The 27,747-nt window shown below is 38.8% G+C and overlaps 1 protein-coding gene across 6 annotated transcripts in view; it reads right to left on the bottom strand.

The window, feature by feature from the left end:
* The window catches only part of DCLK2 (doublecortin like kinase 2), a 93,291-nt gene that overhangs the window by 38,982 nt on the left and 26,562 nt on the right, over positions 1 to 27,747 (bottom strand). For 4 of the 6 annotated variants that reach the window (XM_042468732.1, XM_042468737.1, XM_042468734.1 and 1 more), the window contains exons 3-6: positions 13,482 to 13,584; positions 11,393 to 11,497; positions 8,695 to 8,745; positions 4,106 to 4,200 (exon numbers count right to left, since the gene is read on the bottom strand). In XM_042468732.1, the coding sequence (XP_042324666.1) occupies positions 4,106 to 4,200; positions 8,695 to 8,745; positions 11,393 to 11,497; positions 13,482 to 13,584 (354 nt within the window). The remainder of the gene's footprint in view (positions 1 to 4,105; positions 4,201 to 8,694; positions 8,746 to 11,392; positions 11,498 to 13,481; positions 13,585 to 27,747) is intronic. The other 2 variants (XM_042468733.1, XM_042468736.1) reach the window with 1 other exon arrangement.

The following is a 27,747-nucleotide window of genomic DNA, read 5'->3' on the forward strand; positions in this document are numbered from 1 at the left end:
TGCTGTCTTTCATTGGATAAGAAGAAACAATGTTTGTGGGAGGATCACTTATGGTTCTATGGGGAAGCATTGCTTGGTTGCAGCTCCCAGGATGACTGAGTGCAAAGGGAGCAGTGACTGTGCCGCTGGCTGAGCAGTGACAGAGAAGCCTCTTACCTGTGCCTGCCTTTGTCACAGGGCTGGCACAGGCAAGAAGATTCTCAGTCTCTGCTCAGCCAGCTGCACAGTTCATGCTGACAAAGTGACAGGGTGCAAAGGGAGCAGGAGCCAAGACTGGCTGTTTTGAATTTGCTGTATAACAGTAGACCTAATAACACACACGGGTGTGTGTGTGTGTGTGTGTGTGTGTGTGTGTGCATGCGTGCACGCTAGAGTTGTTGCCCAAGAGGAAAGGGGCAGTAGCTCAAAAAAGTTTGGGGACCACTGATTTACAACCAAGCCCTCCAATTCAACTGTATCTGTCCAAATCCACAAGACAGGAACTCAAAACTCATACTTTTGTGACAGGTATTTCTCCAAGAAAAATACTCATTTAATGAGGGGGAGGAAAAAGCCAAATTAACAAGACATGAACAATCTATTGTAGGATGAACCAAAACCAGAAAACAGACCACTAGTTTATACCTATATTTCCTAGCTAACACCATTTAAAAGCATGATCAATGAGCTACAATCAAGTATGGGTGACAAGACCTATACAGACAGCCTTTCCAACCTTAAACAACTATTCACCTGTAACAGGTCACACAACATCGATGAAACAGAGGGATTAACACTCTGTTATAAACTGAGATGCCAACCCTACATCTACATCTACATCTATCCATCTGTGAAGGACTCCGTGCACAGTCTGGGGGTGCTTCTTGACTCGTCGCTACACCTGACTGCTCAGGTGAACGCGACGGTCAAGAGCACCTGTTATCAGCTTCGGCTTATTCGCCAGCTGCGCCCATACCTGGCGCAGAGGGACCTAGAAACTGTTGTACATGCTCTGGTAACCTCGAGATTGGATTTCTGCAATGTACTCTACTTGGGGCAACCCTTATATCAAACTCGGAAGCTACAAATGGTTCAGAACATGGCAGCCCGGCTCGTCACTGGTGCTCCCAGGACCAGCCATATAACACTGGCATTGAAAGATCTCCATTGGTTGCCTATCCGCTTCCGGGCCCAATATAAGGCGTTGGTTATTACCTATAAAGCCCTAAATGGCTTGGGTCCAGGTTACCTAAAGGATCGCCTCTCCCCGTACATTCCGCCTCGCACCCTCAGGACATCTGGGCAGCAGCTACTGAAGGTGCCTGGGGCTAGATTGTCCTCCACCACAAGGAGGACATTTTCCACTGCTGCCCCAGCCCTTTGGAATACGCTGCCCACTGAGCTCCGCTCGACTACCACCCTGGCCCAATTTAGGAAGGATTTGAAGACCTTCCTGTTCCAACAAGCATTCCCCGATTAAAAATCCTGTGGGCCTCCCTCCTCTTTCGTGGCCAAGAGGAAGGGCTTTGGGGCTTTTAGCCTGTGTTTTTTATTATTGTTTATATGTGATGTATTTTGGATTTTATTGTATGTATTGTTGTTTTAAATTTTATACTGTAAGCCGCCCTGATCGAAGGAAGGTGCGGGATATAAATAAAAACTTTATTATTATTATTATTATTATTATTACTCTGACAGCAACATTGCCACCCATAACATCAGATGTACTTTTACTAGTTTGTCTTCCAACGTGATATATGCAGTTGTTTGTCAGCAATGCTCCTCTGCACTATACATTGTACAGACTGTCCTCAACCAAGAGGACAAGCAATCACAAATTTGACATTAGAAATGCCAGAAACTGCTTGCAGAGCACTTCAACCTTTCTAGACACTTTGACCTACAAATAGCTGTTCTCATTTTTTTTATTTGAAAAAAGTAAGAGCAAGACTGGAAAGTAAAACAGCTGAATTGGAATATATTGGCACAGGCGTGAACAGAGACAATGATTTCTTGCCATACAGTATTTATTACTATATTGGTCTCATCACAGTTGCACATATAATAAAAGGATTCTGCTCAGAAGAGCTTCCTATTTTAAGAAAATCTTTTTCGTTTAATACCTCAAGACTCACAGATCAGATGTTTGACAGATCTGTATCATCTTACACAACTTTCTGAAGGCTTATGGCATATTTGCATAATTCTGGATCCCATACACATTCTGTTCCCACCAGTACAACAATATAACTGCTTAAATATCTGTGACTTTAAATTTGTACTTCACCGGCTTATTGAAATTAGCGAACTAAAATTCATAAAAGCTCTTGCCAAAATAAATCTGTCAGAATCAAAGGTGCTGCTAAATGCCTTCTCCCATCCCTTTTGCCGCTAAAACAGACAAAATACAAATATCTTCCTGAAAACTGTCTAAGGCGTGGTACAGAGTGCCAAAAAGAGGCGCTGGGGAGACACCTCTCCTTGCTCCGCAGCAAGAAAGGAGTTTCATGTCCCGCCCCTGAACAACCTTAGCACGTCATGGGTGTGCTGCAAAAGGCCCATCTGTACCGGGCCTAGGAGTATCATTTCTACTGCAACAGATAAGCTTATTTTCAAAACTGGTTGCCAGGAATGGCCGGGAACAGCTAGGGGATTCCTGGCGGCATTCTCCTGTGCGGTAACACACATTTTTGTTCCATTCCCGTGCCTCCAAGTACCGTGTGATAAGCTTAAGAGACTGAGGAAAGGTTTTTACTCTTCATCACTGATTTATTTGCTTGTTACCATGCTGATCAGGGCAAAGGAGGTGAAGTCATCACATTCTCCCTAAATAGCCTAATATGAAATGATGCACAAAATCAAAATGTTTTCAAGGAAACAAGCCTACGCATTATTTCATCCTAGACAAACCCCAATCTCATGAAAATTTCTTCAGCAAAAGACAAAAAGAAAAGCCATTAAAACACACACAAAGAAATGCACTTCTCCTGGATAAATCAACATGAACACACACAAAAAGTCTAGCAGCTAGACAGTACCTGTCAATTCAGTCATATCGATACTACAATGGTTGTACTCTGGAGGTTAATTTTTCGAACTGTATAAATTTCTGTTGGACAGTTTCCCAGAAACATGCTAATACATTCCAGATACCAAAATAGGTATTATCATAAGCTGTGTTCTAATTCAGATATATCAGTTAAGATTAGTCACATCCCAAGTAAACAAAGCACAGCTGGAGTTTACACCCAAACAGCTGTACACCACAGCAATACAACAAAAGTTTTTGTTGTTGTTGGGTTTAAAATTCTGAGTTTTTAACATTTACTTTTACATTCTTTCTTAATTAGTTGCCTTTAAGGCATGCACTAATTATAAGCAATCAAATTTAGCATGTAAAATGGCACACTGTTTTTTTTTTTTTTTTTTTTTTTTGAACTAAGACTTTCTTTCTTTTGGGAGACTGTGTTTCACACTTCGCTAGTTTTATGAGATTTCAGTTCATTATATCATTATATTGCTCCTGTTTTTTAGAAGATGTAATCTACCATGTATTTATACAGAAATGATGCAATATAGATAAATAAGTACAATTACAGCAAGTTATAATTAATAAGAACTAGCAATAAAGGAGGAGGTGAAATTAATTGATCAAACTTCACTAATTACGGTGAGGTTAATAATAAAAGTTGAAAATATAAAATTTTATACAATGTAATGAGAGTACAAGCAACATAACTCTTTTGGAATGATTTTCATGGCTTCTACATTTTAGTGTACTGATTGTTATAAAATAACTGAAATAGCAAACACAAAGTCAGCATTCCAACTATAAATACCCCAAAGAAGTACAGCCGGCCCTCCTTATCCACCAATTCTTTATTCATGGATTCAAGTACCCATGGCTTCAAACTATTCCAAAAAAATATAAATTTCCAAAAGCAGACCTTGATTTTGCTGTTTTATAGAAGGGACTCCATTTTACTGTACCACTCTATTTAATGGAACATGAACATCCATGGATTTTGGTATCCACATGAGATCCTGGAACCAAACCCCAGTGGATATCAATGACCCACTGTAAACTTTATTTTTAGCTGAGATGGATAATAGTATCAAAACATACCTTGAGGCCCCGAAAGCTTCCTGGGCTTGTTGGAGAGGAGCTAGAAGATTTTGTTGATTTAGGAGTAGAAATCTGGCTGCTTGTGTTTCCATTGACTAATGGGAATAACCAAAGGCAAAGAAAAGTAATGAATTTGTTACTAAAATGTTTTTAAAATCTGAAATTACAGTTAATAATTAATGCATTCCTTTTAAGAAAGCTCCACTCACCCATGGTAAATATAAACACTATTAGACAACATATACTCTGGTAATACTTAACCATCAAAGACAAGGGTTTGGGGTGGTTAATAGAACCATTGGTGTGATGCCGACAAATCTACTTTGGACTTCACCAGAGTTCTTCCTGTAGTTCCTCTGAGTTGAAAAAGAGCTTTAATGGTGCTGGAAAAGCTACTACTCAATTCAAGAGTAGTTGCAGGAGGATCAGTGATACATTGCAGAATGGATTTGTCATCCTTGCACTGGTGGATCCACCATTTGCCCCTGCTAGGAATTACCTTAAGATGATCAACACAATATGGTGGTCAAAAGCTTGTAGAAACATATTCTTCCCCCATTTTCTTCATTCCTCTGGACAATTCATATTCTTTTTCCTTGGTGTTTACTTTCTACTAATCCTCCTCAGGCTCCCCCCTCCCCATAAAGTCCTAAAAAAAAATATCTCCACCCCAAAAACTCCCTGTCTTCCCATAAGTCAAATCCAAACATGTTCAGAAACAGCAATAGACTGTTACTTAGATCATGTTTGTCCTTGTCATCTTTAGTTTCTAAAGCAGCAATTCCCAGATTTTGGCTATGCAGATGTTTGGGACTTCAGCTCCCAATCTTGCCTGTTGGCCAAGGTGGCTGTGCCCTCTGAGAACTAAGGGCCCAAACAGACAGGCCAAAATAAAGCTGCTTTGGGTCACTTTGGAGGTATGCTGTTTAAATGATGCATGTGTTCTAAGAGGCCGGAAGCTGCACCAAAGCCACGCTCCAATGCATGTGTCATTTAAATAGCATACCTCCAAAGTGACCAAAAGCAGCTTTATTTTGACCTGTCTGTTCTGGCCCTAAGTCCAAAATATCTAGTACCAAAGTTCTAGAGGCACTTCTGACAGGGACTCCATATATGTGGAAGCTCTATGAAAAAGAATTTTACCATCACAATACCATAACAACAAACAAAAGAGCATATGAATGAATGCTTCTTTAAGCACAATTTTAAAATCATGGTGTCTTTTCCAGACATAGACATGCCACCTGTATGCTATATTGGAGCCACAGTACTCCAGCTTTCAACTTCTTTCAGTCTAGATAACAGCTCACAGCCTTTAGCCAAAAACCTTGATGAAGATGCCAAATTATGACATTGGATTAGCTAGTATGTGTTTGAGAAATCACTGTGGCCACACAATTTAAACTGTGCCAAGAAGGAAGATGCTAAAGGCTGACTAATAACAATCCTTTATTGTTTTCCATGTATAAACAAAAGCAGTCCAGCCTAGTTTACATCATGATGGACAATTCCCTCCCACTTTTGAGGGATTATTTGGAAGTAATTCCCTTCCTTGTTGGTAATCAGCTAAGCACCTCATGCAGTATTGGGCAAGCTGAAGTCAGTGATGACAAAGCTAAAACCAAAAGAAGGGAAGCCTTCTCCTCTTTGTCACTCTTTTCTGTCACCTCCTTCTCCCTTCCTCCTCCTTCTGGCCCACCTAGTAGGCTGCCAGAGAAGAGGCAGATCACTCTTGCAGAAACCTGAGCTGATACTTGCAGATCGCTTCTGCTCATTTATGCAATTATCCATCTGAAAGCAAACCAAAATGCCTGAAAATGTTTTTATTTGTACAGTCGTCTGTGCTGTGCTTTGTCCAGAATCAGCTTGCTGCAACATTGGTTTCACACTTGAATTTTGAGGGGTGACTATGTGTGTGAAAATACGTCATTTATGAAGCAAAAAGAACCCCTCCTGCTCTTTTTAAAGCCTGAATTGCTTCAGAAATTGCTTCTTTAATATGTACCAATTGACAAGGTTCTCTCATAGACCGATCAACCATGCTTCTATCAATGTGATCCATGATTCTATGGTCCCATATTTGCCCAAAAAGAAGAAAATAAAGGAACTGTTTCTAAGTACGGTTAAGTGATTTTCCTTTAAGAAAAGAATGAGCCAGCCAGCTAGAATTTGGTTTCCATAGAAACATGGGTTACCACCTACACTTGTTCAGCTGTGTAAAGAATATCTATAATGGGCAACTGACAATTCATTTAAGAAGCATCATTTTTGTATGTGTGTGTGAGTGAAGGCCTGCAGTGAAAAACATGTCTAGTATCCCAAAATAGCTTCCTCTGCAAATAAATTTATTTTGAATTCTTCACCATTTAGGAACCAAATTGCTCATATGACCATAGGAGAAACTAACATCATTTCTCCCATGCATCAGATTCTAAGGTAGTAGAATGAACTTTTATTTAGAACAGGAAGGCTGTGTTGCTGGTTTTCTTCCATTCTTAGACTCATGTTTTTAAGACCAACAAACAAACAAAAAACCAAACAATTTTAAACTTAAAAGGTGTTTTGACTTTCATATCTCCATGTCTACTCTATCCTCCTTTTGTATGTTTACATTCCTCAAGGGTTTCCTCTCTTCAGCCAGTTTTACCTCTGGCACATGTCTGCACAAAGGGAATCCCACAACTCACAGCAACACAGCCAGCACTCCTCCTCCCACACCCAAAGTTGAGCAACCAATGAAATAAATATACAAGAGTGTCCTCTCCCCTTGGAGCTACCAATGGTTGGGAGAGTTTGACATCTCAATATCTTACTACATCTGTATTGGTGACATCAGATGATTGTGACTGATTCAGGGACTCTTTAGGCTAGAAAAGATCTAATGGCCACAGCAAGAGGCTCCAGCCAATACGAAGCAAAATAATTCTAGATTTCAGTCAGGTTGAAGGAAAAAAATCAGCCCCATAATCTCCAGATAGATGAGCTCAACACAATAGCATCACTGAGAGGGTGCCGGGGGTGCGGACACCACTGGGTGACACCGGAGAAGAGGGGGGTGACACCTGGTCACAACTATTCTTTGGGCTCAAGCAGGTGCTGCTCCAGGCTTGGGGGGGGGGTTCTGCAGCCCATGTGTACGGTTGTTTCCGCTGCCATTTTCCTTGGCCCTGGGGACTCTCTAGATGTCAGGGGAGGGGTCTCTGGCCCAGGTGTGTGGTGGGTGGCTCTTTTCCCAGCCACACTGCCATTTCCATGGACTTTGGGGAGGTCTCCAGGCCCTAGGGGACTGGTCTTGGGGACTCTCCTCTCTGCTTCCTGTCTTTCCTCTGAAGAAAGCCAAGCCGCAGGGAACAGGATCAGGGCACGCGTGTGCTCTGGCTGGCTCCTTCCTACTTCCTGGCTTTCTGAAGGAGCTGGCCAGAGTGCCTATGTGCCCCCAACCCTGCTCCCTGTGGCTTGGCTTTCCTCAGAGGAAAGCCAGACAGCAGGAATGAACTGGCTGGAGTGCGCGCTCCCGTTACAGCCAAACCCAGCATCTCCTGGAAGCCCCGCCCCTTCTGCTTTGGGGCACTACCCCTTTCGCTTTGGGGCCCTACACCTTACACATCAGGTGACACCAAGGTTAGTTATGCCACTGGCTCAAGGTAGAGTGCTTATCACAATACGCAATCCATCTCCCCTGCAAGAAAGAATAAGCAAAAGATGTCCATGCAAAAGAAAATACACTTATCCGTTAAAAAAAAAAAAGCTAAAATCAACTGCAGTAATTGCACCAGTCAGCACTCTCCTACTTTCTGAGCAATGAGTCTGAAGAACCCAAGCCATGCAGGCACAAAACAAGCACATACAACTATAATGTTCTTAGTTTATACCAGCCTTGTATTTGTCAACATGCCTGGTCACCAGAGCTGACAGGTTACAGAGAATTGGCAGAGGGGCCTACAAATGTGCTATCCATGAAAGAAAGGAAAACGTCTCCTCCTCCGTAGCCCACAGAAATACAGAAATGCAGTCTCAACTTGTATGTTAGTAACATTTTTTTGCAAGCTAGTGAATTTTCAGGCTTATTTGCATGGCTGATTTATTCTGTAATAAGAAGCAACGGAGCTCATTTGGGTTACATCTAGTGCAAAATGGATAGATTTGCAAGATTCTTAAGATATCATCAGACTTGGATATCACTAGTACAGCTGAATAATCAATAGCTGTATATACAGGTGTTTATAATTCCTTACAGTAGCAAGCTTTATTACGTAAGTTCCGGTATATGAAGGAATTTAAAAAAGGCTGTATTTTTTCTTTGAACTTTATTTAATTCCAGGATTCAAGGCTGCACTTGCAACCTATACGGCTATAAAGCTTCTGGTCTGTGGGCCAAAAATTTATGATAATAAGTTTATATTTTAAGTACAATAAAAGTAAATATCCATTAAGCTGTGATACAACCATTTCAAGGTTGCATGCAGAGACAGGATAAACTCATCATGTCTTAAATTTGCAAATTATAGAACAGTACAGTGCAAAGTAAAGATAAAATAAAAATGTAGGCAGCAATGAGGTGGTACAAAGCCATAATAATAATGGCTCACCTGGGGATTTTGCTGAAGAGTAAGCACTGGAGTAGTGGCCACTCCTCTTTACTGTATTCATTCAATTGACACAAAGGAAAAAGACAGAAGAAAGATTATTCACAGACGTGAAAGGAAGGAACATTTTTAAAGGAAAAATGGGGAGTTTATTTTCCATTAAGGCATGTACGGTAATTTTCCAGTAAGGTTTGTAATAGATTTATACAGTCCTTTTTAAAACAACTTAAAAACTAATATAAATGCAAATTCAGACTACTGGGTTATAAGGAAATTATCTAATTGTGAGAAAGGTAAGGATGCCATGTTGAAGATGTAATATAAATACATCTGCACTGCAGAAATAATGTAGTTTGACACCACTTTAACTGTTATGGCTCCAGCCTATGGAATTCTGGAATAGTTTGTTGTGGCACCAGAGCTTTCTGATAGAGAAGGCTCAATATCTCACAAAACTGCAAATCCCAAAATTCCATAGCATTGAGCCATGGCAGTTAAAGCTGTGTCAAACTGCATTATTTCTGCACTACAGATTCAGCCCAAATCTTTAAAAGAAATACTGATTTGTCTACAGATGCTTATTTAGGATGATGTTTAATTGAAGTCAACAGTATTTAATGCTTAACAAGAATGTGAAACCTAAACTGTCCAAAAGTTTGAATGCTCAGCCTTTGCTCATTTCCTACCTGAGCCTACAGTCTCTCTCTCTCTTTTCTGTATGAATACTTCAATAGCCTTTCTGTTTGTCATCAAGCCATCTGGCAATTGCCCTCAGCTAACCTGCCAACATCCTGAAACTGACTCAAATTATGTCATGTCACATTTGATAGTTGTCATCAGATTTCACTGTCTTCTGAATTAGGATAACACAAAAGCAAAAGATGCCAGTAGAAAGCAGAGGGAGGGGAATGGGGAGAAAGGGGAGGGGGAAACTAGAGAGGAACTACATTGTATTTGGGGAACTTCCATTTTTTAAACTTAAGACAGTTTTTTCCAGTCTTGAAGGTCAAAATAGATGGCAATGGTACAGTTTCTGCATAAAAAGCAGGGAAGGAAAGGTGAGGAGTTGTTTTGTGACACCTTTAAGACTGGTTTTCAAGATGTCACAAGTCTCCATTCTCCACTTTTCCTTTCTCCACCTTTTCATCTCAAACAGATTTTCACAACACTCTGCAGTAGAAAAAACAATCAGTCATCCTTTCAAAAGTTCAGCTCCTTAGTGACAAATAGATCAAGTAAATCAGTAGAGTCTCTTTGCTTTCATCTTTAGTCATATATTTAAAAATTCCAAAGGCCTAAATGCCTGCATTGAATGAGCAACAAACTGCTAGCAATCAATAAACAGCAAGATCTCTTTTCACCTGTCTGGAAAGCATCTTTCATAATGTCCTAACATTTTAAAAATCCTGGGGGGAGACAAAAAGATTGTTCAAAACATAAATGAATAGAAAGCTAATATGATTTGAAGTGAACAAGAATTTAGGCCAAGTGGAGGATCCAGGAAAGCATTTGTTATTAAGCAGGCAGCGGGGAGAGGGAAGCAAAGAAGAACAAGGGAGAGAGGACATACTTTGTGCTGAAGCACCAGAGCCAAGAGATGAGGAGATTATGGAAACAGCAGGACTTGGAGAGAAACCCTATGTTGTGCAAATCCATACCCATTCTTTGGTTCTCCTTTTAATAATTCTAATATCACCTTCACTATCTAGTTCTGATTGTAAGACAAAACCATCGTACTAAATTGGTGGTGCAAAAACGTTGGGGCAAAACCTAAAACAGAAAGAGAAAATGGAGCACCTGCTGCTCAATGTTATAGCTATGAAAAAAAGTAACTGTGTTGTAATGCTTTTAAGCAAGTTTGATACAACACACTGCATTTTAGGGTTTCATTCAGCTTATGTAGAACAGATGTAACAGACATATCCTCACCAGTCTTCAAATGATTAGCTTGTCTTCCATTTCAGGCTCAATTCAAAATTCTGGCATCTTTAAAAGTTTATACAGTTTTACAGTGATATACTTCAAGGACCACACAGACTTGTACAGATATGGAGATCTTCCTCAGAGTCTCTTATATAGGTTTCCCTTGCCATTAAAGGTAAAGCTGGTGGAGAACCAACTTCTGTTGTTGCTTGCCCTCAAGTTGCTTCCAATTTATGGCAGCTCTAAAGAAAATCTATCATGGGTTTTTCTTGGCAACATTTGTTTAGAGGAAGTTTGCCATTGCCTTCCCGAGGCATGTGACTTGCCCAAGGTCACCCAGTAGGTTTCATGGCCGAGCAGGATATTGAACCCTGGTCTCCAGAGTTGTAGGCCAATACTGAAACCATTATGTCACACTAGCTCTTAGAGCCAACTTAGACATTGTTTTAAATAGTATCTAACAACGCCCCCCCCTGGAAACATTGCATAAAGGGGACATAAATAAATAAGCAACAGGACCTTTGCAGCAATGACACTTTGGAATTCCCTCCCTAGAAAAGATTATCTGTCTTTTTAGAGTTAGGTGAAGCCTTTAGAAAACGCCCAAGCTACTGTTTAATAAACTGTTTTGAATTTATTGGCTTTGGTTTTATTTATTTTTCTGTGTTTTATAATTACTTGCTGTATTAGTGGTTTTGTTGTTTTATTTTTATTTTAGTGAATTCTGAACATTCTGGGTCACACACACACACACACAATACACACACACACACAATACCTGAAGCAGGTGACTTGCTTCGACGTGAAGGTCCAGGACTTTTTGATCCAGAATATCTTTGCAATCCAGATGAACGGGAATAAGATGATTTCATAACACGACATTCTATAAAGAAACAGATGGATAACAGAAGAAATATTTTGAGCTTCCAGTTACTTCCAGATAAAGCCACCTACAACATTATATCTTTCCCGATAAAAACAGTGCAATTTCCTAAACAGTTTTGTTCAAATAAATAAACAGAAATTTATAAATCCACCCACTCAGATTCTGTGGAAGATGGCCAATTTCCCCTCAAATTGTGTTAAAACTAGTTTGGATTATTTCTCCTTTAAAAACTAGGGAATAAAGAGAACAGTTATGGTTTTCTGTATGTCTCTTCTCTGTTGACAAGGTAGAACAACATTTTAGGTGTAGCATCCATGGAGGTCACCACAAGTTGGCAGGCAACTTGAAGGCACATACAGTCAAAAAATATGCTGTCATTTTGCAGACTTGGCCAACCTGACTGGAGTTATATCCCTGCCACCTGCTCACACCAGTGTCTTTCCTATTTAACAGAAAGCTTAATTATTCAGCCGGCACTCTGCAATCTGTCTGCTTCTTCAACAGGAAGAGTAACAGCAGAAAAATCAGGATCTAATGGTAGATCTTGCAGTCCATCAGAAAGGTTATAATCTCCTGCGTTTTAACTATACCAGCACCAAAAAGAAGTTGTTTCATACCTCATACTAGGCTGCATAAATGGGGAAAGCTTAGGAGAAAGCCAGGAGTATATTTGTGTATGAAAGGACTACATGTTCAATTCTGGTACTAAAATAAACTCTTGTGCTGACTGGGGCATTATGTTCTGACTACATTCTTTGCTCTCAACATTAAGCCAGCATTTTGCAATGTACAGATTCCAGAACTGAGATGTGGTTAACTGGGTTTTTGATGAGCATAGTGAATTGTTGGCCTGCTGCAAAGGTTATGGAGAACACACATCATTTAGTCAGCTTAGTAGATAGCACTTAGGAAGAGTGAGTTATTCAGAGAATTCTTGATTTGTTACTCCATATATATGTTGATCCACTATACCATTTTTCAGTCTTGGTTTTATAAACCCAGTCTTATATTTATAATTTTAAGCAAAACATAGATTTAAACATGGGCTCTCAGTAATGCACTGGCTACACACTGATCACAGTAGACTGGTATCAAGCATAAATTAATATTCTATGAGGGTTTGCTGTAACAAAAATAAGTACTTCAGCATGTATCTAATGCCCAAACCAGAAATTGTCAGGTTTTAACCAGAAAATAATCAGAAAAGTTATTTTTCTACTTTGAAAAGCAGTAGTATTTATTTCTGGTCTTACATTGGTTCTACAAGTGCAACTGTTTATAGACAAGAGGAAGAGTTGTTTGCTGCAAAGGTACAAACAGTATTTATAATTCTACAAGGGCATTACTGTGGGACACCTTGGCAAGCAGCGCTGGTGGCACAGTGGTTAAATGCTGATACTGCAGCCACAACATTGTAAATTCAATCCTAGAGAAGGGGCTCCAAGGTCAACTTAGCCTTCCATCCTTTCATAGGTCAGTAAAATGAATACCCAGCTTCTTGGGGGCAATTGGCTTACAGACTGTAAACCACTTAGGGAGTGCTAGTTCACTGATAAGTGGTATAGAAATGTACTTGCTATTGCTATTAAAGTTCTATTTAACAGTGATCAAATTCTTTGGCAATATTATCAATAATGTTCATGAAAGAACTTTTTTTAGGAACAAGATACAACAGAAAGCTATATAGTATACTTAAGAGATAGTTTGTCTCAAGAAGTCAAGAACTATTTTGATCCTGAATGTGTATGGGCCTACAAGTTGACTTATGGTGACCCCCCCATCAGAATAGCATGCCACATATGCATCAAAATCAGTGGTAACAACAGAATATAAATGCCCCATGTGGTTGGCTTTTGAAATTACTACCAGTGCAACATAGAACCCCTCGCCACTTTTCATTTGTTTCTTTCAGCTGTCACATTTTCAGCAAAATTATCTAAGTGGAATCAGAACAACAAAAAACTAAGATATACAGGCTTACCACTATGGTCCAGTACAAAATCATCTTGAGCATAACGGTATTTCTCAGGTCCACAGGCAATGAAAACATCATCATCACCAAAAAAATCTTGCAAGCAGGTAACCTAAAAAGAAAGAAAGAAAGAAAGAAAGAAAGAAAGAAAATCTCAGTTGGTCATATGCACTCAAGAAAAAGAGTTTATGTTCTGCACTAGTTTTATTATACTTGCATTACATTCTGCATTACGCTTACTGTTGTGTTCTTGTGTACATAAAACATACATATAGATGATACACAGAACAGGTATGTTAAAAATTATGAGTTCTTAGTTATATTTAATGATTAATTACAAATATATTTAATAATCAATTATAATTAGCAAGACTAATTAATTAATTATAATTTGTAAACCTAATTATTTTCTAGCCTGTCCAATATCTTTAGCTCAGGAAAAATAACACAGAAAACACTGTTTTTAGAAATTAAAGAGCCATTTTACATGTTCTTGTTATACTTACAGTATTTCTATTCTGCCTTTTCCCCAGTCCAAGGCACAAAGCAGTCTACTTTTAACTACACGTTAAAAAACATACTTGTATGTTTAAAAATCCACAAGATAAAAAATTTGAAACACAATTTTAATAATCAAAAAACTGAAACCACATTAAAACATATACACAAAACTATACAGCAAAATTCCTTTCTTCACATGTGCTTATTAAGAAAATACCAGCAGCAACATTTGGCAAATGTGCAGGCATATCTATAAGCAAGCAGATGCTAATGTATGCTTATAGAGGCTTATATATGCATATAGATACACATATGTATAGACATATATACGTGAGAGAGATTCTGGAAGTTTGCATATGGATATCTATCTGTGAATTTTTAGACAAAGAGCTGTCCAGTAATGTTTTCCCCTGTTAAAAGCTCTACTAGTTTCCAGTTCTGTTTGTCACATGATTGAAAGGCATTAGTTCCCTTTATTTTGAATCCATCATTTCCAAATGTTCTTGTTCATTCCAGGTGCTGCTAGATTTTCTCTGACTTTCAAAAGGAGACACATCTGTTTATTCATGTATTCATTTCTTACGTTATCTATGGCCACATTTCCTTGGTATAACTAATTAAATTTGTCTCTTTAGAAGTCAAAACTGTATTTCTAAAAGGTGGGGTTAAAACTACTAAAAAATGAAGACTTCAGGAATTAGAAGAAAACTCTATATGAAGAGACAGAATGATCCTTTGGAGAAACACTGCCACATTTGCTACCTGTCCTTACACTTCTGTTTATAGTCCTTATTGCCCTGCTTTAGTACATAAGTATATTGGTCCATACAGGGGTAAATAGATGTGTGTGTGTCTACCTTCGAGTTGGCTGGTAACTAATGGGAACCTTATGAATTCCATACGTTTTTCTATGCAAGGAATACTCAAAGGTGGTTTTGCCAGTTCCTTCCTCTGAAATACAGCCTACAGCAAGTGGTATTTATTGGCAGTCTCCCATCCAAGTACTAACCAGGATTGACCCTGCTTTGGTTCCAAGTTCAGATGGGATTAGAGTATTTAGGCCCTCCATACAGACACAAGGATATAAATAGCTGACTTCTACATGGATCTCTGCTGGGACCTTCCTCATAAACTGCCTGGAGCTAGATTTTATTAGTGGGGTAGCCAGGTTTGAGGATAAAACAAAACTATTTTGGTTGCTTAAAATCAAAGGGATTATACAGATCTCCAAAAATTTCAGTTCGCACTGAGAGAATGGGAATTAAAACGTTAAATGAGGCTCAATCAAAGTGAGTATAAAGTGATGAACACTAGCGTACAAAAATACTAAATTTCCATATTTATTGACGGGATCTAATCTGGGATTTGGGGTCATGGTAGAAAGCTTCATTAAAACATCAGTCCAACATCATATGTTGTAAAAAGGACAACTTCAATTTGTGAGTTGTTTGGGAAAGAACTGAAAATGAAACTGCCAATATAACAGCACCTTTTAATCCATAGTGCAATGAATTTTGGAATTCTGTGTACCTGCCTGGTTACCATGCGTAAAAAAAGGATAATCATACAGTTTGAAATGGTGGATGAATGTGCAAACATAAGAATCAAGGGACCGGAGCAGATTTTCTATGACAAAAGATTACAAGTTTTTGGAGGTTTTATTTCAGAGGAAAAAAATGAGTAAAAGTGTGTGTGCTAGAGAGGTACATATATGCAAGGTGTGAATAAAGAGGATAAAGAAAATTGCTACTTCATTATACTAAAACCCAAGTTCATTCATTGAAGCTTAGTGCTGAGCAATTCAGAACAAGTAATACTGAAACTATGGCATTCACCTCTGTAAGATGTAATGAACCTGGATGTCTTTATAAGTGGACTAGACAAATACATGGTATTAACAGCTATTGGTGTTGATGGGTACATATTATATCCAATACCAGAGACAGTAGGCCTCTGCATACCAACGTCTGGGAGATTCAAATGAGCAGATTCACTGGCAGGCCACTATGGAAACCCAGGAATTGACTAGACAAGCCTTTGGTCTTCTAGCAGGATTTTCTTGTGTTCTTGAAAACTCTAACAACCATGTTCAAAATAGAATTCACATTATGTATGTATACAGAACTTATATTGTAAGATAATATGTAGTAAGAGGGTTATTTCTGTTACATAAAGACAAAACTAAGGCTACCATCTTATATAGACTTCTCTGGGAATAAGTACTATTAAGATCCACAGTGCTTTCTTTTAAGAAGACACCTGCATAGGATTTTACTATAAATCTTTTAAACGGTTTTAAACAGAAAAACAAGAAAATATACATCAGAAACAGCAAAAATAGTCCTTTTGAAGCATGATTGAAACATAATGAATTTCTCTGATTGATGCTTTTGTTTGGAAGAACTCAACAGAAATATATCAGCTTGTGCATTCAGTGGCGTTTGCCTTGTGATATGTTTTGCTAATTCAATAATTCTCCCAATTAAGCTGATCCCCATATTTAGCTCTCTTCTAACAGAGCAGGGAAAAAGAGGCATCTAATCATAGAATACTAGTTTTGCCCCTATTGTTTTATTTTAACCTACTTCTTGTTGTTGCTGTTGTCAGTGACATCACTAGGCGATGCGGACCACACTGAGTAGCACCCGGTGGGGTGGTACACTCTGGGGGACTGGCACCACTACAAGGCGAGCAAGAAAGGATGCTCTTCCACTCACCCAGCAGACACACCAGACCCTAAAGGGGCTCTCATGAGGCCACAGTGCTGTCCGCTCAGTAGCAGCAGCTGCTGGTGGGGGCCTGTACCTTCAGGGTCTGGTATGACTGCAGCCATACACCACCCTGAAAGCCTTTGCCAGGAGGGAAACAGCTTTCCTTCAGGCCCAGCATGGCTGCATCCGTGCCAAACTCTGAAGGCCTTTCTAGGGGTGATACAGCGGCCTGAGTGGCAGCTGGATGGAAAAGGAGAACCTGGCAGTTCACCTCCATAGCAGGTGATACCAACCTCAGGGATGCCAGTGGTTGTTGTGTGCCTTCAAGCCATTTCTGATGTATGACAACACTAAGGTTTATGTAAATAAGAACTGTTAACGCAGTGGTTAAATGCTGATACTACAGCTGCAATGTTGAGACTTCAATCCTGTGGGGATCCAGGTTGACTCAGCCTTCCATCCTTTCATAGGTCAGTAAAATGAGTAGTACCCAGCTTGTTGGGGGCAATTGGCTAACACATTGTAAACTGCTTAGAGAGTGCTTAGTACCATAACGCTATTGTAAGTGCTATTGCTATTGCAATGGTAAACCTACCACAGAGTTTTCTTGGCAAGATTTGTTAGGAGGGGGTCGGTCTTTGCTTTCCTCTGGGGCTGAAAGTGTGTAACTTGCCTAAGGTCATTACTGGGTCTCCATGGTCATACCATTCTCCGAAGTTGTAGTCCAGTACCCAGATCACTACACCATGCTGGCACTCTTCAATCCACTACTGAACCAAAAATACCATTCTTACCATTATACTAGTAAAATGAGAACACTATGGATGGATACTCATTGCAAAAGACTGCTACAGATGTAACAATTACCATGGTTATGAGAGTCATTAGTAAAAAAAGTAAAATATACTTTTACACCCCTTCTCTGATATTAATTTACTCCAAATTAACTTTTGATAATTCCTACAATCAGAATAAGTGATTATGCTGGTTAAAGTTAAACAGAGCCACACACTTGTTCAGTTGGTTAAGAATTATCGTTAAGATGGAAATGTGGCAAATTTCAGCCATTGTTGAAGTGGGTAAGGGACATTTATAATAAAGAACAGAAGTCTATGATATTCTCTAACCTTCTTTCAATATCTTAACTTTGGTTGAAAGATTATATTTAATTTGGTCAGCAGAACCCCTTATCTGGGTCTGGATAATGAGAGATATTGGCAGTGGGGTTAGAAATGTATTGTTGGACTAGATCGTGAACCATTAATGTATCTGTGTCTTGGCCATGGATTTGACAAATCAAGACATTGTCTTTTACATTACAGTTTATGTCATGCTAATTGTGAATAAGTGGTAGGCCTTTTTGGTATAGTACAATGTCAACAGCAGATGGTCTATGAAAAGTAAAAGAGCCTTGTTTAAAATAAAGAGCAAAAAAGTAACAACAACAAAACCAGCAATTATTTCTGAAAAGACAAACAATGGGCATGTCTGAAGCCTTAAATGAGATAAAGATTTAATAGGCTTTATTTCCCCCAAGAAAGAAAAGCTCTGACTTTCATTGCAGAAGGGGGTGGGGTGGGTGAGACAAAGGCGAAACTACAATAACAAAAGAAAGAATAATCACTTGGCAAAAATAAAATATATTTGCATGGTATGCAGACTTACAGTGCAGTCCTGAGCACATTTACTCAGAAACAAGTGTGTTCAATGTGGCTTACTGTTTAGTTAAATTCCTACTAGGCATTTTCATTCCAGTTGTCTAACGATAACATTTGCATTTATGCCCTCTATGATAATAGTAAATATTGGCTAGAATACAGGGAAGGCTTGCTGCTCCCTGCAGTAGAAAAACACTCAGAATATCAATGACTTTCAGCTTTCTCAAAGATCATTTGTACAAGGCAGTTGAAAGCAGTGCAGTTGTCATGGCAGCTAAACCAGAGATAAAAGAAGGCTGAACTTACAGTAAGACCATCTGTAGGCTGAAACATGTAGCACTGAGCATTTGTTTGATTCTATTATCAAGCTCAATGACATAACTGTTCTCTCCACCCAACATCCAGTCAGCTTTAGAATAACCTCATGATAAAGGATAAATGTCTGCATAGGCTGCTTCTCTGAAGAAAAATTATTTCACCTCAACTTAACTAAGCAGTTTGACAAGGCAAATACTTAACTGTTTCCTACCCTGACTCAATCACAAATACTCCCTTTAGGTACTGGAAAGAAATCTTCTTCTGTTAAAGATACCATCCTTTGTACTTACCTTTTTTACTCCCCACCCCTCCTGCAATAAACAATTCTCTAAAGGAGATACCCTCCTCTCCATGCAAAGAAATTTTTACAGAGCATTTTATATATAGCCAGAACATAATACTGTTCATTGTATCCAAACAACACAAAAGGGCTATAAACAGACAGACCACTAAGGCATTCTTCTGTTATCCTTGTTCACTGCTCTTTATCTGCTTGTTGTATCATCCAACACAGACTTCTTTTGTGTAGTGCCAGGTACATATTTTCCAGCTTGGAAAGTAATGCAATCACTGTATTTCCATATTTTAAAGATAACACGATAATTAACAGAAAAACCAAGATGCCATAAAACAGTAGGCAAACATTCACAAGTACAGGAATGAGTATTTGTAATGAGTCTCCTTTGGACGACCAATAAAATAAAATAAAATAAAAATAATAGCGGGGGACTTTATTTTTTTGAAACATTCAAAACTGGGAATTCTTCTTTCAAACAGGTCACAAGGTTCCCCTGCACTGTTTATCATAAAAATACAATTTAAAAAAAAGAAGTGTGCTTCCTGGCACTTTCTTTTGCTTTTTCCATTTTTTTTTCTTTTCACAATTTGTTAGCCTCCCGGGAGCTTTTCAGGCAGAAAAAAATATAAACATTTCTGTGTAAGCAGCAGTTAAATATGCTACTAGATGTTGGGAAGAACCTTGAAGCTACACTTTATATTTTCCACATTAGCATGCCTTTTAACACTATTTTAATTTTTTGTAAAAAAAAAAATCCTCCTGTTCTGGGAGCCTCACTATTGGAAGATTTTGTTATATTCATTTCACTTAAAAATATAACATTCTAACCTATTCCTTTTATAATGTGAATTCAAGTAATCCTCGACAATTGTGCTATTCTTCTAGATCTATGCCTGAGATTTTAAGAAATTGCATTTAAGGTTCTCATGAGAGAACCCATTCCAGAAAAGCTGCATTGCTTCCAAGTTGCTATCACAGCTGAATCCTGAATGTGATTCACTTCCAAGAAAATGAAAACAAGATTGAACTGTTTAAAGACAAACAGTAGATGACATTCTCTCTTTCAAAGGGATGAAAGCCTCAATGGAAATGAAAGCCCTTGACCCCACAGGCAAGCTGTAGGAAAACATCAAGCCAGGGAAGATGGTGAGTTTGTCTTTTGTACAAGAACTAATGCCACCTATGGCCTTGGACAATATTAACATCAAGAAAACAGGATAAGGTTCAACATTTAGAAGGAGGAAATGTCCAATTTAAAAGACAAAGGAAAGGAAGTTTGGGTATACAATACATCCAATAATGATTGGAAATATGTGTCCATGTGTGTGTAAAATTGAGCAATAATGACACACAGCTGATGCAGAAATACACTCCAGTGAATTTAGTGCTTACTTTCTGTATACTGTTGAAATATAACATCAGTATCTGGAATGAGGGAAAAACTTATGCAATTGGGGGGGTTTTTTGCATTCAGTAGAGTAAGTGTCAATAATCCTTCAGGGCAATATAGTTCCACTTTAACTGGAATTCATTTCAGTTTGCTTGCTGCCTGGCAAATTGTGATATTTTTAAATAAAGTTCAACTTAATTGTTTATTCTCACAGAGAAATACAGTATGTCTAATCACAATCCTTTGTCTGTTCCAGTTAAAAAAACAATGCCCTCACATCACAATACTAAGTTGCCTCTGGTTGAGTGGGACTGTCTCAATTCTTGTACTTCTAGTTCAGGATCTCAAAGTACAAAATGCAAGGAAACCCCACTATAGAAACAGGTCAAGAACTGATTTCCTCATTTCATATCTACCACTGACAAGTGGAGACTTAGCACAGTTATCTCCTCAGCCTCAGCATATGGTAAAAGGTGAAAAGGCCACCCAGGACTCTCACCATGCTGAACAGTACGGCTTGATCAGCTTGAGGATTGTTAACTGTTAAGTATCACATGCACTTTTGCAAGAGGACCTGCATTAAGCAAAGCAACAGGAAAGGGATGTATATGTTTTAATTTTTGCTCTTAAATACCAAACTGGGATGAAACCAAGCTATAAGGAAACAATGTTGGTTGGAGCAACAGTAATTTCTGCCTAAAGAACAGTGATCGGTGTCTAATGAATTCTCCATTGCCAGTTCTGTCTGCCTGAAAGCAACCCACTTTGTCATTAAGATTATGAAGACAGCAGGCTGTTAAATTGTTTTAAAATAACAATCAATGATAAATATGGAATTTACCAAAATTCTTAGATCAGTTTGAAATTCTGACAGTATACAGTGCACCTGCGTTATACGCGGGTGCGCTTTATGCAGACTTGAGTGTACGCGTTCAAGCCGCGGGGAGTGCGCGCAAGGGGCAGCACATACCATTCAAATGAATGGGGCGCATGCCCATGGCGCTGCACATGTTCTAGCGCCGCCACGCCACCGCGCACGAGCCCCATTCAAATGGGGGGGTCTGGAACGGATCCCCCATGTAAGGCAAGGGCCCACTGTAAAAACAAAGATTTGTTGTTGTTGTTGTTGTGCACCTTCAAGCTATTTCCAACTTGTGGCAACTCTAAGGCAAACCTATCACCAGGTTTTCTTAGCTAGTTTCTTCATGGGGGTTTGCCATGTTAAGGAAAAAGCAACATGGGATATACAGTAAATGAAATAAAACATGTATGTGAGAGTCAGGATGACTCAGCAGAAGCCAATTGAGAACCACACAGGTGTAAATGGTAATACAATTAACAAGTCCTGAGTGCCAAGGACAGAGATGCAAAGTGGATAATTGGACACACCTGACAATTGTTAAGTGGTCAAGGGTGAGATGATGAAATCATTAATTGTAGGATGAACCAAGAGAACCAATGGGAATGATGTACACGCCTACTGGGTGGAAACAGACAACAGTGGGTGGTACCATGCATTGACTATAATAATGACTATGCATCCCAATGTATTTTGTGGGTTGTAGAGTGGGTAGTAGTAGTGGAGAGTGAGGAGTTGAGTATTGTTGTGTTGGATAGTTTTGGAGCTGTATATAGTAGAATAAAGTAGATCTTTTATTTAAGACTACTGAGTTGTCTGGTGTCTTGGGTGAAGCTACAAGAACCAGCTGGATCCTGAAGAAGGGTGAAGACTTCTGTGGAAGCAAGAGTGAGAAGGCTTGGAGAGTTTGTCGGGGTCTTCAGCCTATTCTCTGTAACTCTGCTAAGCTTTAACCACTGGCCAAAACTGGTCAGCGCGGTGCACAACCAGGTGGTGAGTTCGAGCCAGAGGTGAAGAGCTACAACTCCCATCATCCCTGACATGCCATTGCTATCCTCTGAGGCTGAGTGAGTGTGACTTCCTACGGTCATCCAGTGGGTTTACATGGCTGAACTGAGATTCGAACCAGGGCCTCCTGAGTCATAGTCCAATGCTTAAACCACTATACCATACTTCTGATACATCTGTCTATTTTAAACTTTTCAATGTATCAATCAATCAGGATGTCATTTATGCAAGTATTCTTAATATACAAACAATTAATTGACCAGCCCAATAAAGTGCAGAATTATTTCATAGATCAGAACTAAAATATCAAAAAATAAAATTGGGCAATTCTTGTCTTTCATTTTCAATAGTATAGTCATATCTTTAACTGCAACATGACAATGAAAATAATCCCACACAAATCTCTACCAATAGTTGCATTTTAAAATTTACAAATTGTACCATTTTAAAACAAAGATGCCTCAAGAGATTTTCAGTGTGAGAGAGAACTATTTAATTTAAAAAAAAATTTAAAATGTGGACAGTCTAGACTGAGACTAGTCATTCATTCAGTGCTCCATTTAAAATTATCAAAATCATTAGGAAAGACTAAGCTGTAAAGTGCATGCTTGGCATACAAAGTCATAGTTCATTCCCCAACTCTGAATTTAAGAGATCAGCTGGAAGGTGATGCAGAAGGGCTTAAGACCCTAGAGAGCAATTGCCAATCAGCCTAGACAACTCTGGGTTAGATAGAAAAGTAAGCTTACCTGGTAAAAGAAACTGTGTTCATGTTTATAATTTCTCCATAAATAAAATGCTATTCACATAGATTTTATACTATTCAACACATATACATTTAACACTTTCATGTCTTGCATTGTTGGATCTGTCTTGATGCCAATACAGTGAATAATAATTTTTAATAATTCTGAAAAGTATGTTAGTTGCATTTAGGTCAAATCATGCCACTCTCATAGCATTAGGAGTGGTACATATATATACAAGGACAATGGAACTTACAACAAACATTTGCAGGGAGTGGAGCTCATGTCTCTATATTTACCTTCATAAAAGAAGACGTAAACAAAGCACCAGGGGAAAATCCAATAGACATCTGAGCCAGGAAGGTTTATACAATTTGAAGTGTGAAAATACCCATGAAAAGGAGAACCCTGATTATGCAGGATTCCAGCTCCCACTAGGATCTAGGCACAGGCTTCCCTGGCTCAAACATCTACACTAAATGCATTAATGCTAGTTGACAGGGATTGTGGTTTGACCCTCCAGCCCCCCCCCCTTTTTTTTTACATAATTCACACGTAGCAACATATAAAAACTCTGTGTAATTGCCCCAAGATATATTTAATATGCATTGCTACATTATGTATTTACTTTAAGTTAAGAACAATAAATATGGGATACATACTGTGAACAGCATCCTGAACTGAATGGACTTGACAAAACAGTTATGTTTTTAGGTGAAACTGTATGTCTGTCCAGAGTTCAGGGAATAAATGGGAATCCACCAAAGAAAAAGCAGGTATACTAAGACCCAATGGTTTCCTAAGATACACCAATCAACTACCATATGTCTGACTAGGACAGCAAGAACTAGTAAGAAATTAAATAAAAATACCCAATAACTGCTGTGTTGTCTGATGATCAGAAAACCCTGGCAATGTGCCTAGAGGCAACCTAATTCAGTCTCACAGTAGAGAAACTAAAGATTAAAATGGTTTGGTTACCACTGGTTAGTGCATTGTGGCTTATAACAGTTTTGGAAAGCAAAACAGAGACTACAATTTAATATTCTGAAGAAAACCCAAACAGATTATGTCCATCTGGTTGAGAATGTCTGGAACTTTGTTTAGATATAGAAACAGATATCTGAAAACAGAAGAGTATTATTAACCACACTGGAAACATGCAAAGTATTTTCAGAACTGTAAAAAATTTTTTTTAAACAGAAACAACTTTTAATGGCACAAAGTGAGCATATGTGTCCACTCGCTAATATGTTCTTTATATCATTACAAGAACCTCTAGAGAGAGATTATTCTACCATTTCTTCTCAAGAATGGTAAGAATATCTCGACCAAGTGCAAGACATTACAAGACTCATCATTTATTAATATACAATTGTCTAAAGATTATTCAATTATTACAAGCTAAGGATACACTGCATATTTTGACCTAAATGTAGTCCACTCCTAAAGTTACTACCATGTTCCTTTACACAGTCTGCAACAAATCAAGTCTCTTTCAAAACAAATAATCAAGTTTTAATTGGCACATTTCCATGGACTACAGCCCACTTATCAGCTGAATGGTGGAAGTCCACAAAAGCTAATGCCAAATAAACCTTCTAAGTTTAAGTTGCTACAAGACTCTGCTGGATTTCCCCCCCTCAGAAACAGATTAAAACGAGTTTCCCACCTTGAGGAATATTAGGGGCTAAATTAAACTATACTTGGAAAGCTCAACTTGTACAAACCACCAATCCATATTTATGTGCAGAGGAGTACTTTCTGACACTTTCATATATGCTCACATACATTAAAACACAAACATACAACAAAAACAGATACAGCACCATGTATTTACTAAAATATGAAAACTCGTTGATTATCTCATACACTATCACTAATATCACTATCATTTCCGATGACAGAAGCCAAGAGAGATCTAATGATAATTGTTGAGCCATCTGGCTTTCTGACTGTAAGAACAAATTATAATGATGTCAATAGAAAGACCTACTGACTACAAGCCACATGCAACTGTGTAATAGAATTACCATGAGGAGAGTACAGTGGGACAAGGAATTTTATCTATAAGTAATGATAGCTGTAGAACAGCAGCAAGGAAGTTCTAGGGAGAAAGACAAATGGCAGGGTTGCTCAAAAGCACATTATATTCCCTTAACATAATCCTAAATCATGGTGATTTGGCAAATTGCAAAATGCATGAAAATATTTGAGTTAAATAATATGGGAGGTCCCTAAAGAGAATTACAAAGAGATCATGATAAATGAGAGAGATGTGTTGGGAGTTTCAATGGAATAGCTTGCAGACAGAAATTAATGAGGATATGGAATGAGCATGGTGTAGACCTAAAAATGAATAGTGTAGTAGTTTGAGCATTGAACTGACTCTGGAGACCAGGGTTTGAATCCTGGCTTGGCCGTGAAAACCCACTGTGTGACCTTGGGCAAGTCACACTCTCTCAGTATCAGAGGATGGCAATGGCACCCTCCCTCCCAAAGTAAGTTGCCAAGATAACCCCATTATAGGTTTACTACAGACTCTCTCCATAAGTCCAAAATCATTTGAAGGCACCCTTAGAACAACAACAATAAAGGGCAGCTCAAAGGCAGATTATCTTTCGTCAAATCAATCCTAAATCATGGTGATATGGCAAATTGCAAAATGCATGATAATATTTGGGTTAAATAATATAGGACTTCTCCAAACAGAATTATGAAGAGATCATGATAAAAAGGGGAGATGTATTAGGAGTTTCAGTGGATTAGCTTCCATCTGACAACAATTAATGAGCATGTGGAATGAGCACGGTGTGGACCTAAAAATGGCTATCCCTGTGGCTGTATTCTTTCCTTCTAGCTCCTAGTCTTTTTCTTTACAAACATTTTTTCCCTACTGCTTTCAGTTATTATTGTCAGAAGTACTGATATTTTAAATGGTCTCCATTTTGTAGAAGGAAAGAATACAGGTAAAGGGATAGCCATTTCTGAAAAATTAATACTTTGTCTTCTGGGCACTAACCTTTTTCAGGATGTGGAATGAATCTACAGGTGGATGCAATTTGTGGATCATGATATTACAAATGCAATGTCTTTGATGCTGTTCTCCTGTATGGAGGTTGGAATCATATGGCCTGCAGGTTGTATGCAACCCCTTCAGGGATCCAGTGCAGTCCTTGGTACCTCCACAGACCTGCCCAAAGGGGGTTCCAATTATCCAGATTGGGATCCCCATAATTTTGCCATTGAAAAATGTAACTTTCCAGCCAAAAACAGATTTAAAGAAGAAAAAGAGGTTACAGTGCCAAAGATCAGCACAGGCTGGTTTAGACATTTCTAGGGAAGGACATAGCAAGCACAGTAGTTCTGACTGTACATATGCATTCCTAACCACTCAGATATCCCTAAGCACTCAACTGAGGGCTAAAACCAGGAATACAGCCAGACTGCAAATCTGTTGCTTTGTCCAGGGAAATTAAACTCCCTCCAGTACAGAGTGAATCCCTGCTCCTTGTCTACTTTCTAAATAACTAGGTCTTCTGTCTTGTTTGAATTAGGTTTCAGGGGCCATTCACACTAGTGTTTTTGTGACGAGTAGATCCAAGGAGATTCAATGATGCAATCCTAATCAAAGTTCCCACTATGTTTACCCTAATCAAATGTCTCTGTGGCAATTTAACCCTGATGAAGTTAACATTAACATTTGTATTGATTTAAAATGGAGCCCCTTATGAATTGTTCTCGGGATTTTTTTTTAAACTGTCAATCAAATGATTGACACTGATTGACACTGTTTGGCCAACTCCCACCCTTGTCAACCTTGGAGAATGGCAATGGCAAGCCCCTCAGAACAACCCTTAGCAAGAAACCCTGGGACATGTTAACCTTGGGGGAAGCCACCCTCTCTCAGCCATATAATAATATAATCCCTCAGCAATATAATATGTATGCAGGAACTTTAGGAGCAGAGTCTGTTGTTGTTTTATTTCTTGGGAAAGAGGAAAAAACAACCCCTAACCAACAGCTCCACTGATAGGTTTTTTTAAAAATGTCAAGCAAATAATGTGCACCTTTGTCATACTTATTATGCGAGTATTTAAAGGTGCTGTCTACTGCAGCCATGCAATAGGAAATCTGTGCATAAGCTGTCAATTTTTTTTTAAATATACCTGTCTAATGATGGCTTTGGTGAGACATCAGTGCAGATAAGTGGACTAAATCACTGGCAGAAGAGAAAAAAAGCCAGGCTGCACTTTAAAGAGGCCACTTTCCAAAGCACAGGAAGTTAGAATCCACTGCATTTCTGGAGCCGCTTTTTTCACTTCCGCAACCGAGTGCCAAGAGGGAAAAACAATGGCACTTGGCTGTCAGGGAGAGAGCAAAGGGTTGGGCATGATCCACCCCCTGCACATTAACCCCTCCCTCTTGGATGCCTCGAATGGGGTCAGAAGCAAGTTCTCATTGGCCGCACCCACTGGAAAAGAAATGGGAAAAACTTGATCTTGGAAAAATTTAAGGGGGATTTGCGCTGCCCCCCCTTGAATTCAGGTAGGGAAGAAATGGCACAAGTGTGAACTACCCCCTTTTAATCCTGCTTGCAAACCAGTTTATAATGTAGTGTAAATGGCCCCTCAGTTTCTCTGCCCTCATTCATTATTCACTCCAGATACCTGGATTTAAATGGAAAAGAGAAAACAAGAGTTGGGTGTCATTAGTATATGGTATTACCAAACCCTAAATATCTGAAAAGCCTCTGCCAGAAATTTAATAGCTTGGGAAAGGAGAA

The sequence above is a fragment of the Sceloporus undulatus genome, chromosome 5 (genome assembly GCF_019175285.1).
Source record: "Sceloporus undulatus isolate JIND9_A2432 ecotype Alabama chromosome 5, SceUnd_v1.1, whole genome shotgun sequence".
Taxonomy (NCBI): Eukaryota; Metazoa; Chordata; class Lepidosauria; order Squamata; family Phrynosomatidae; genus Sceloporus; species Sceloporus undulatus.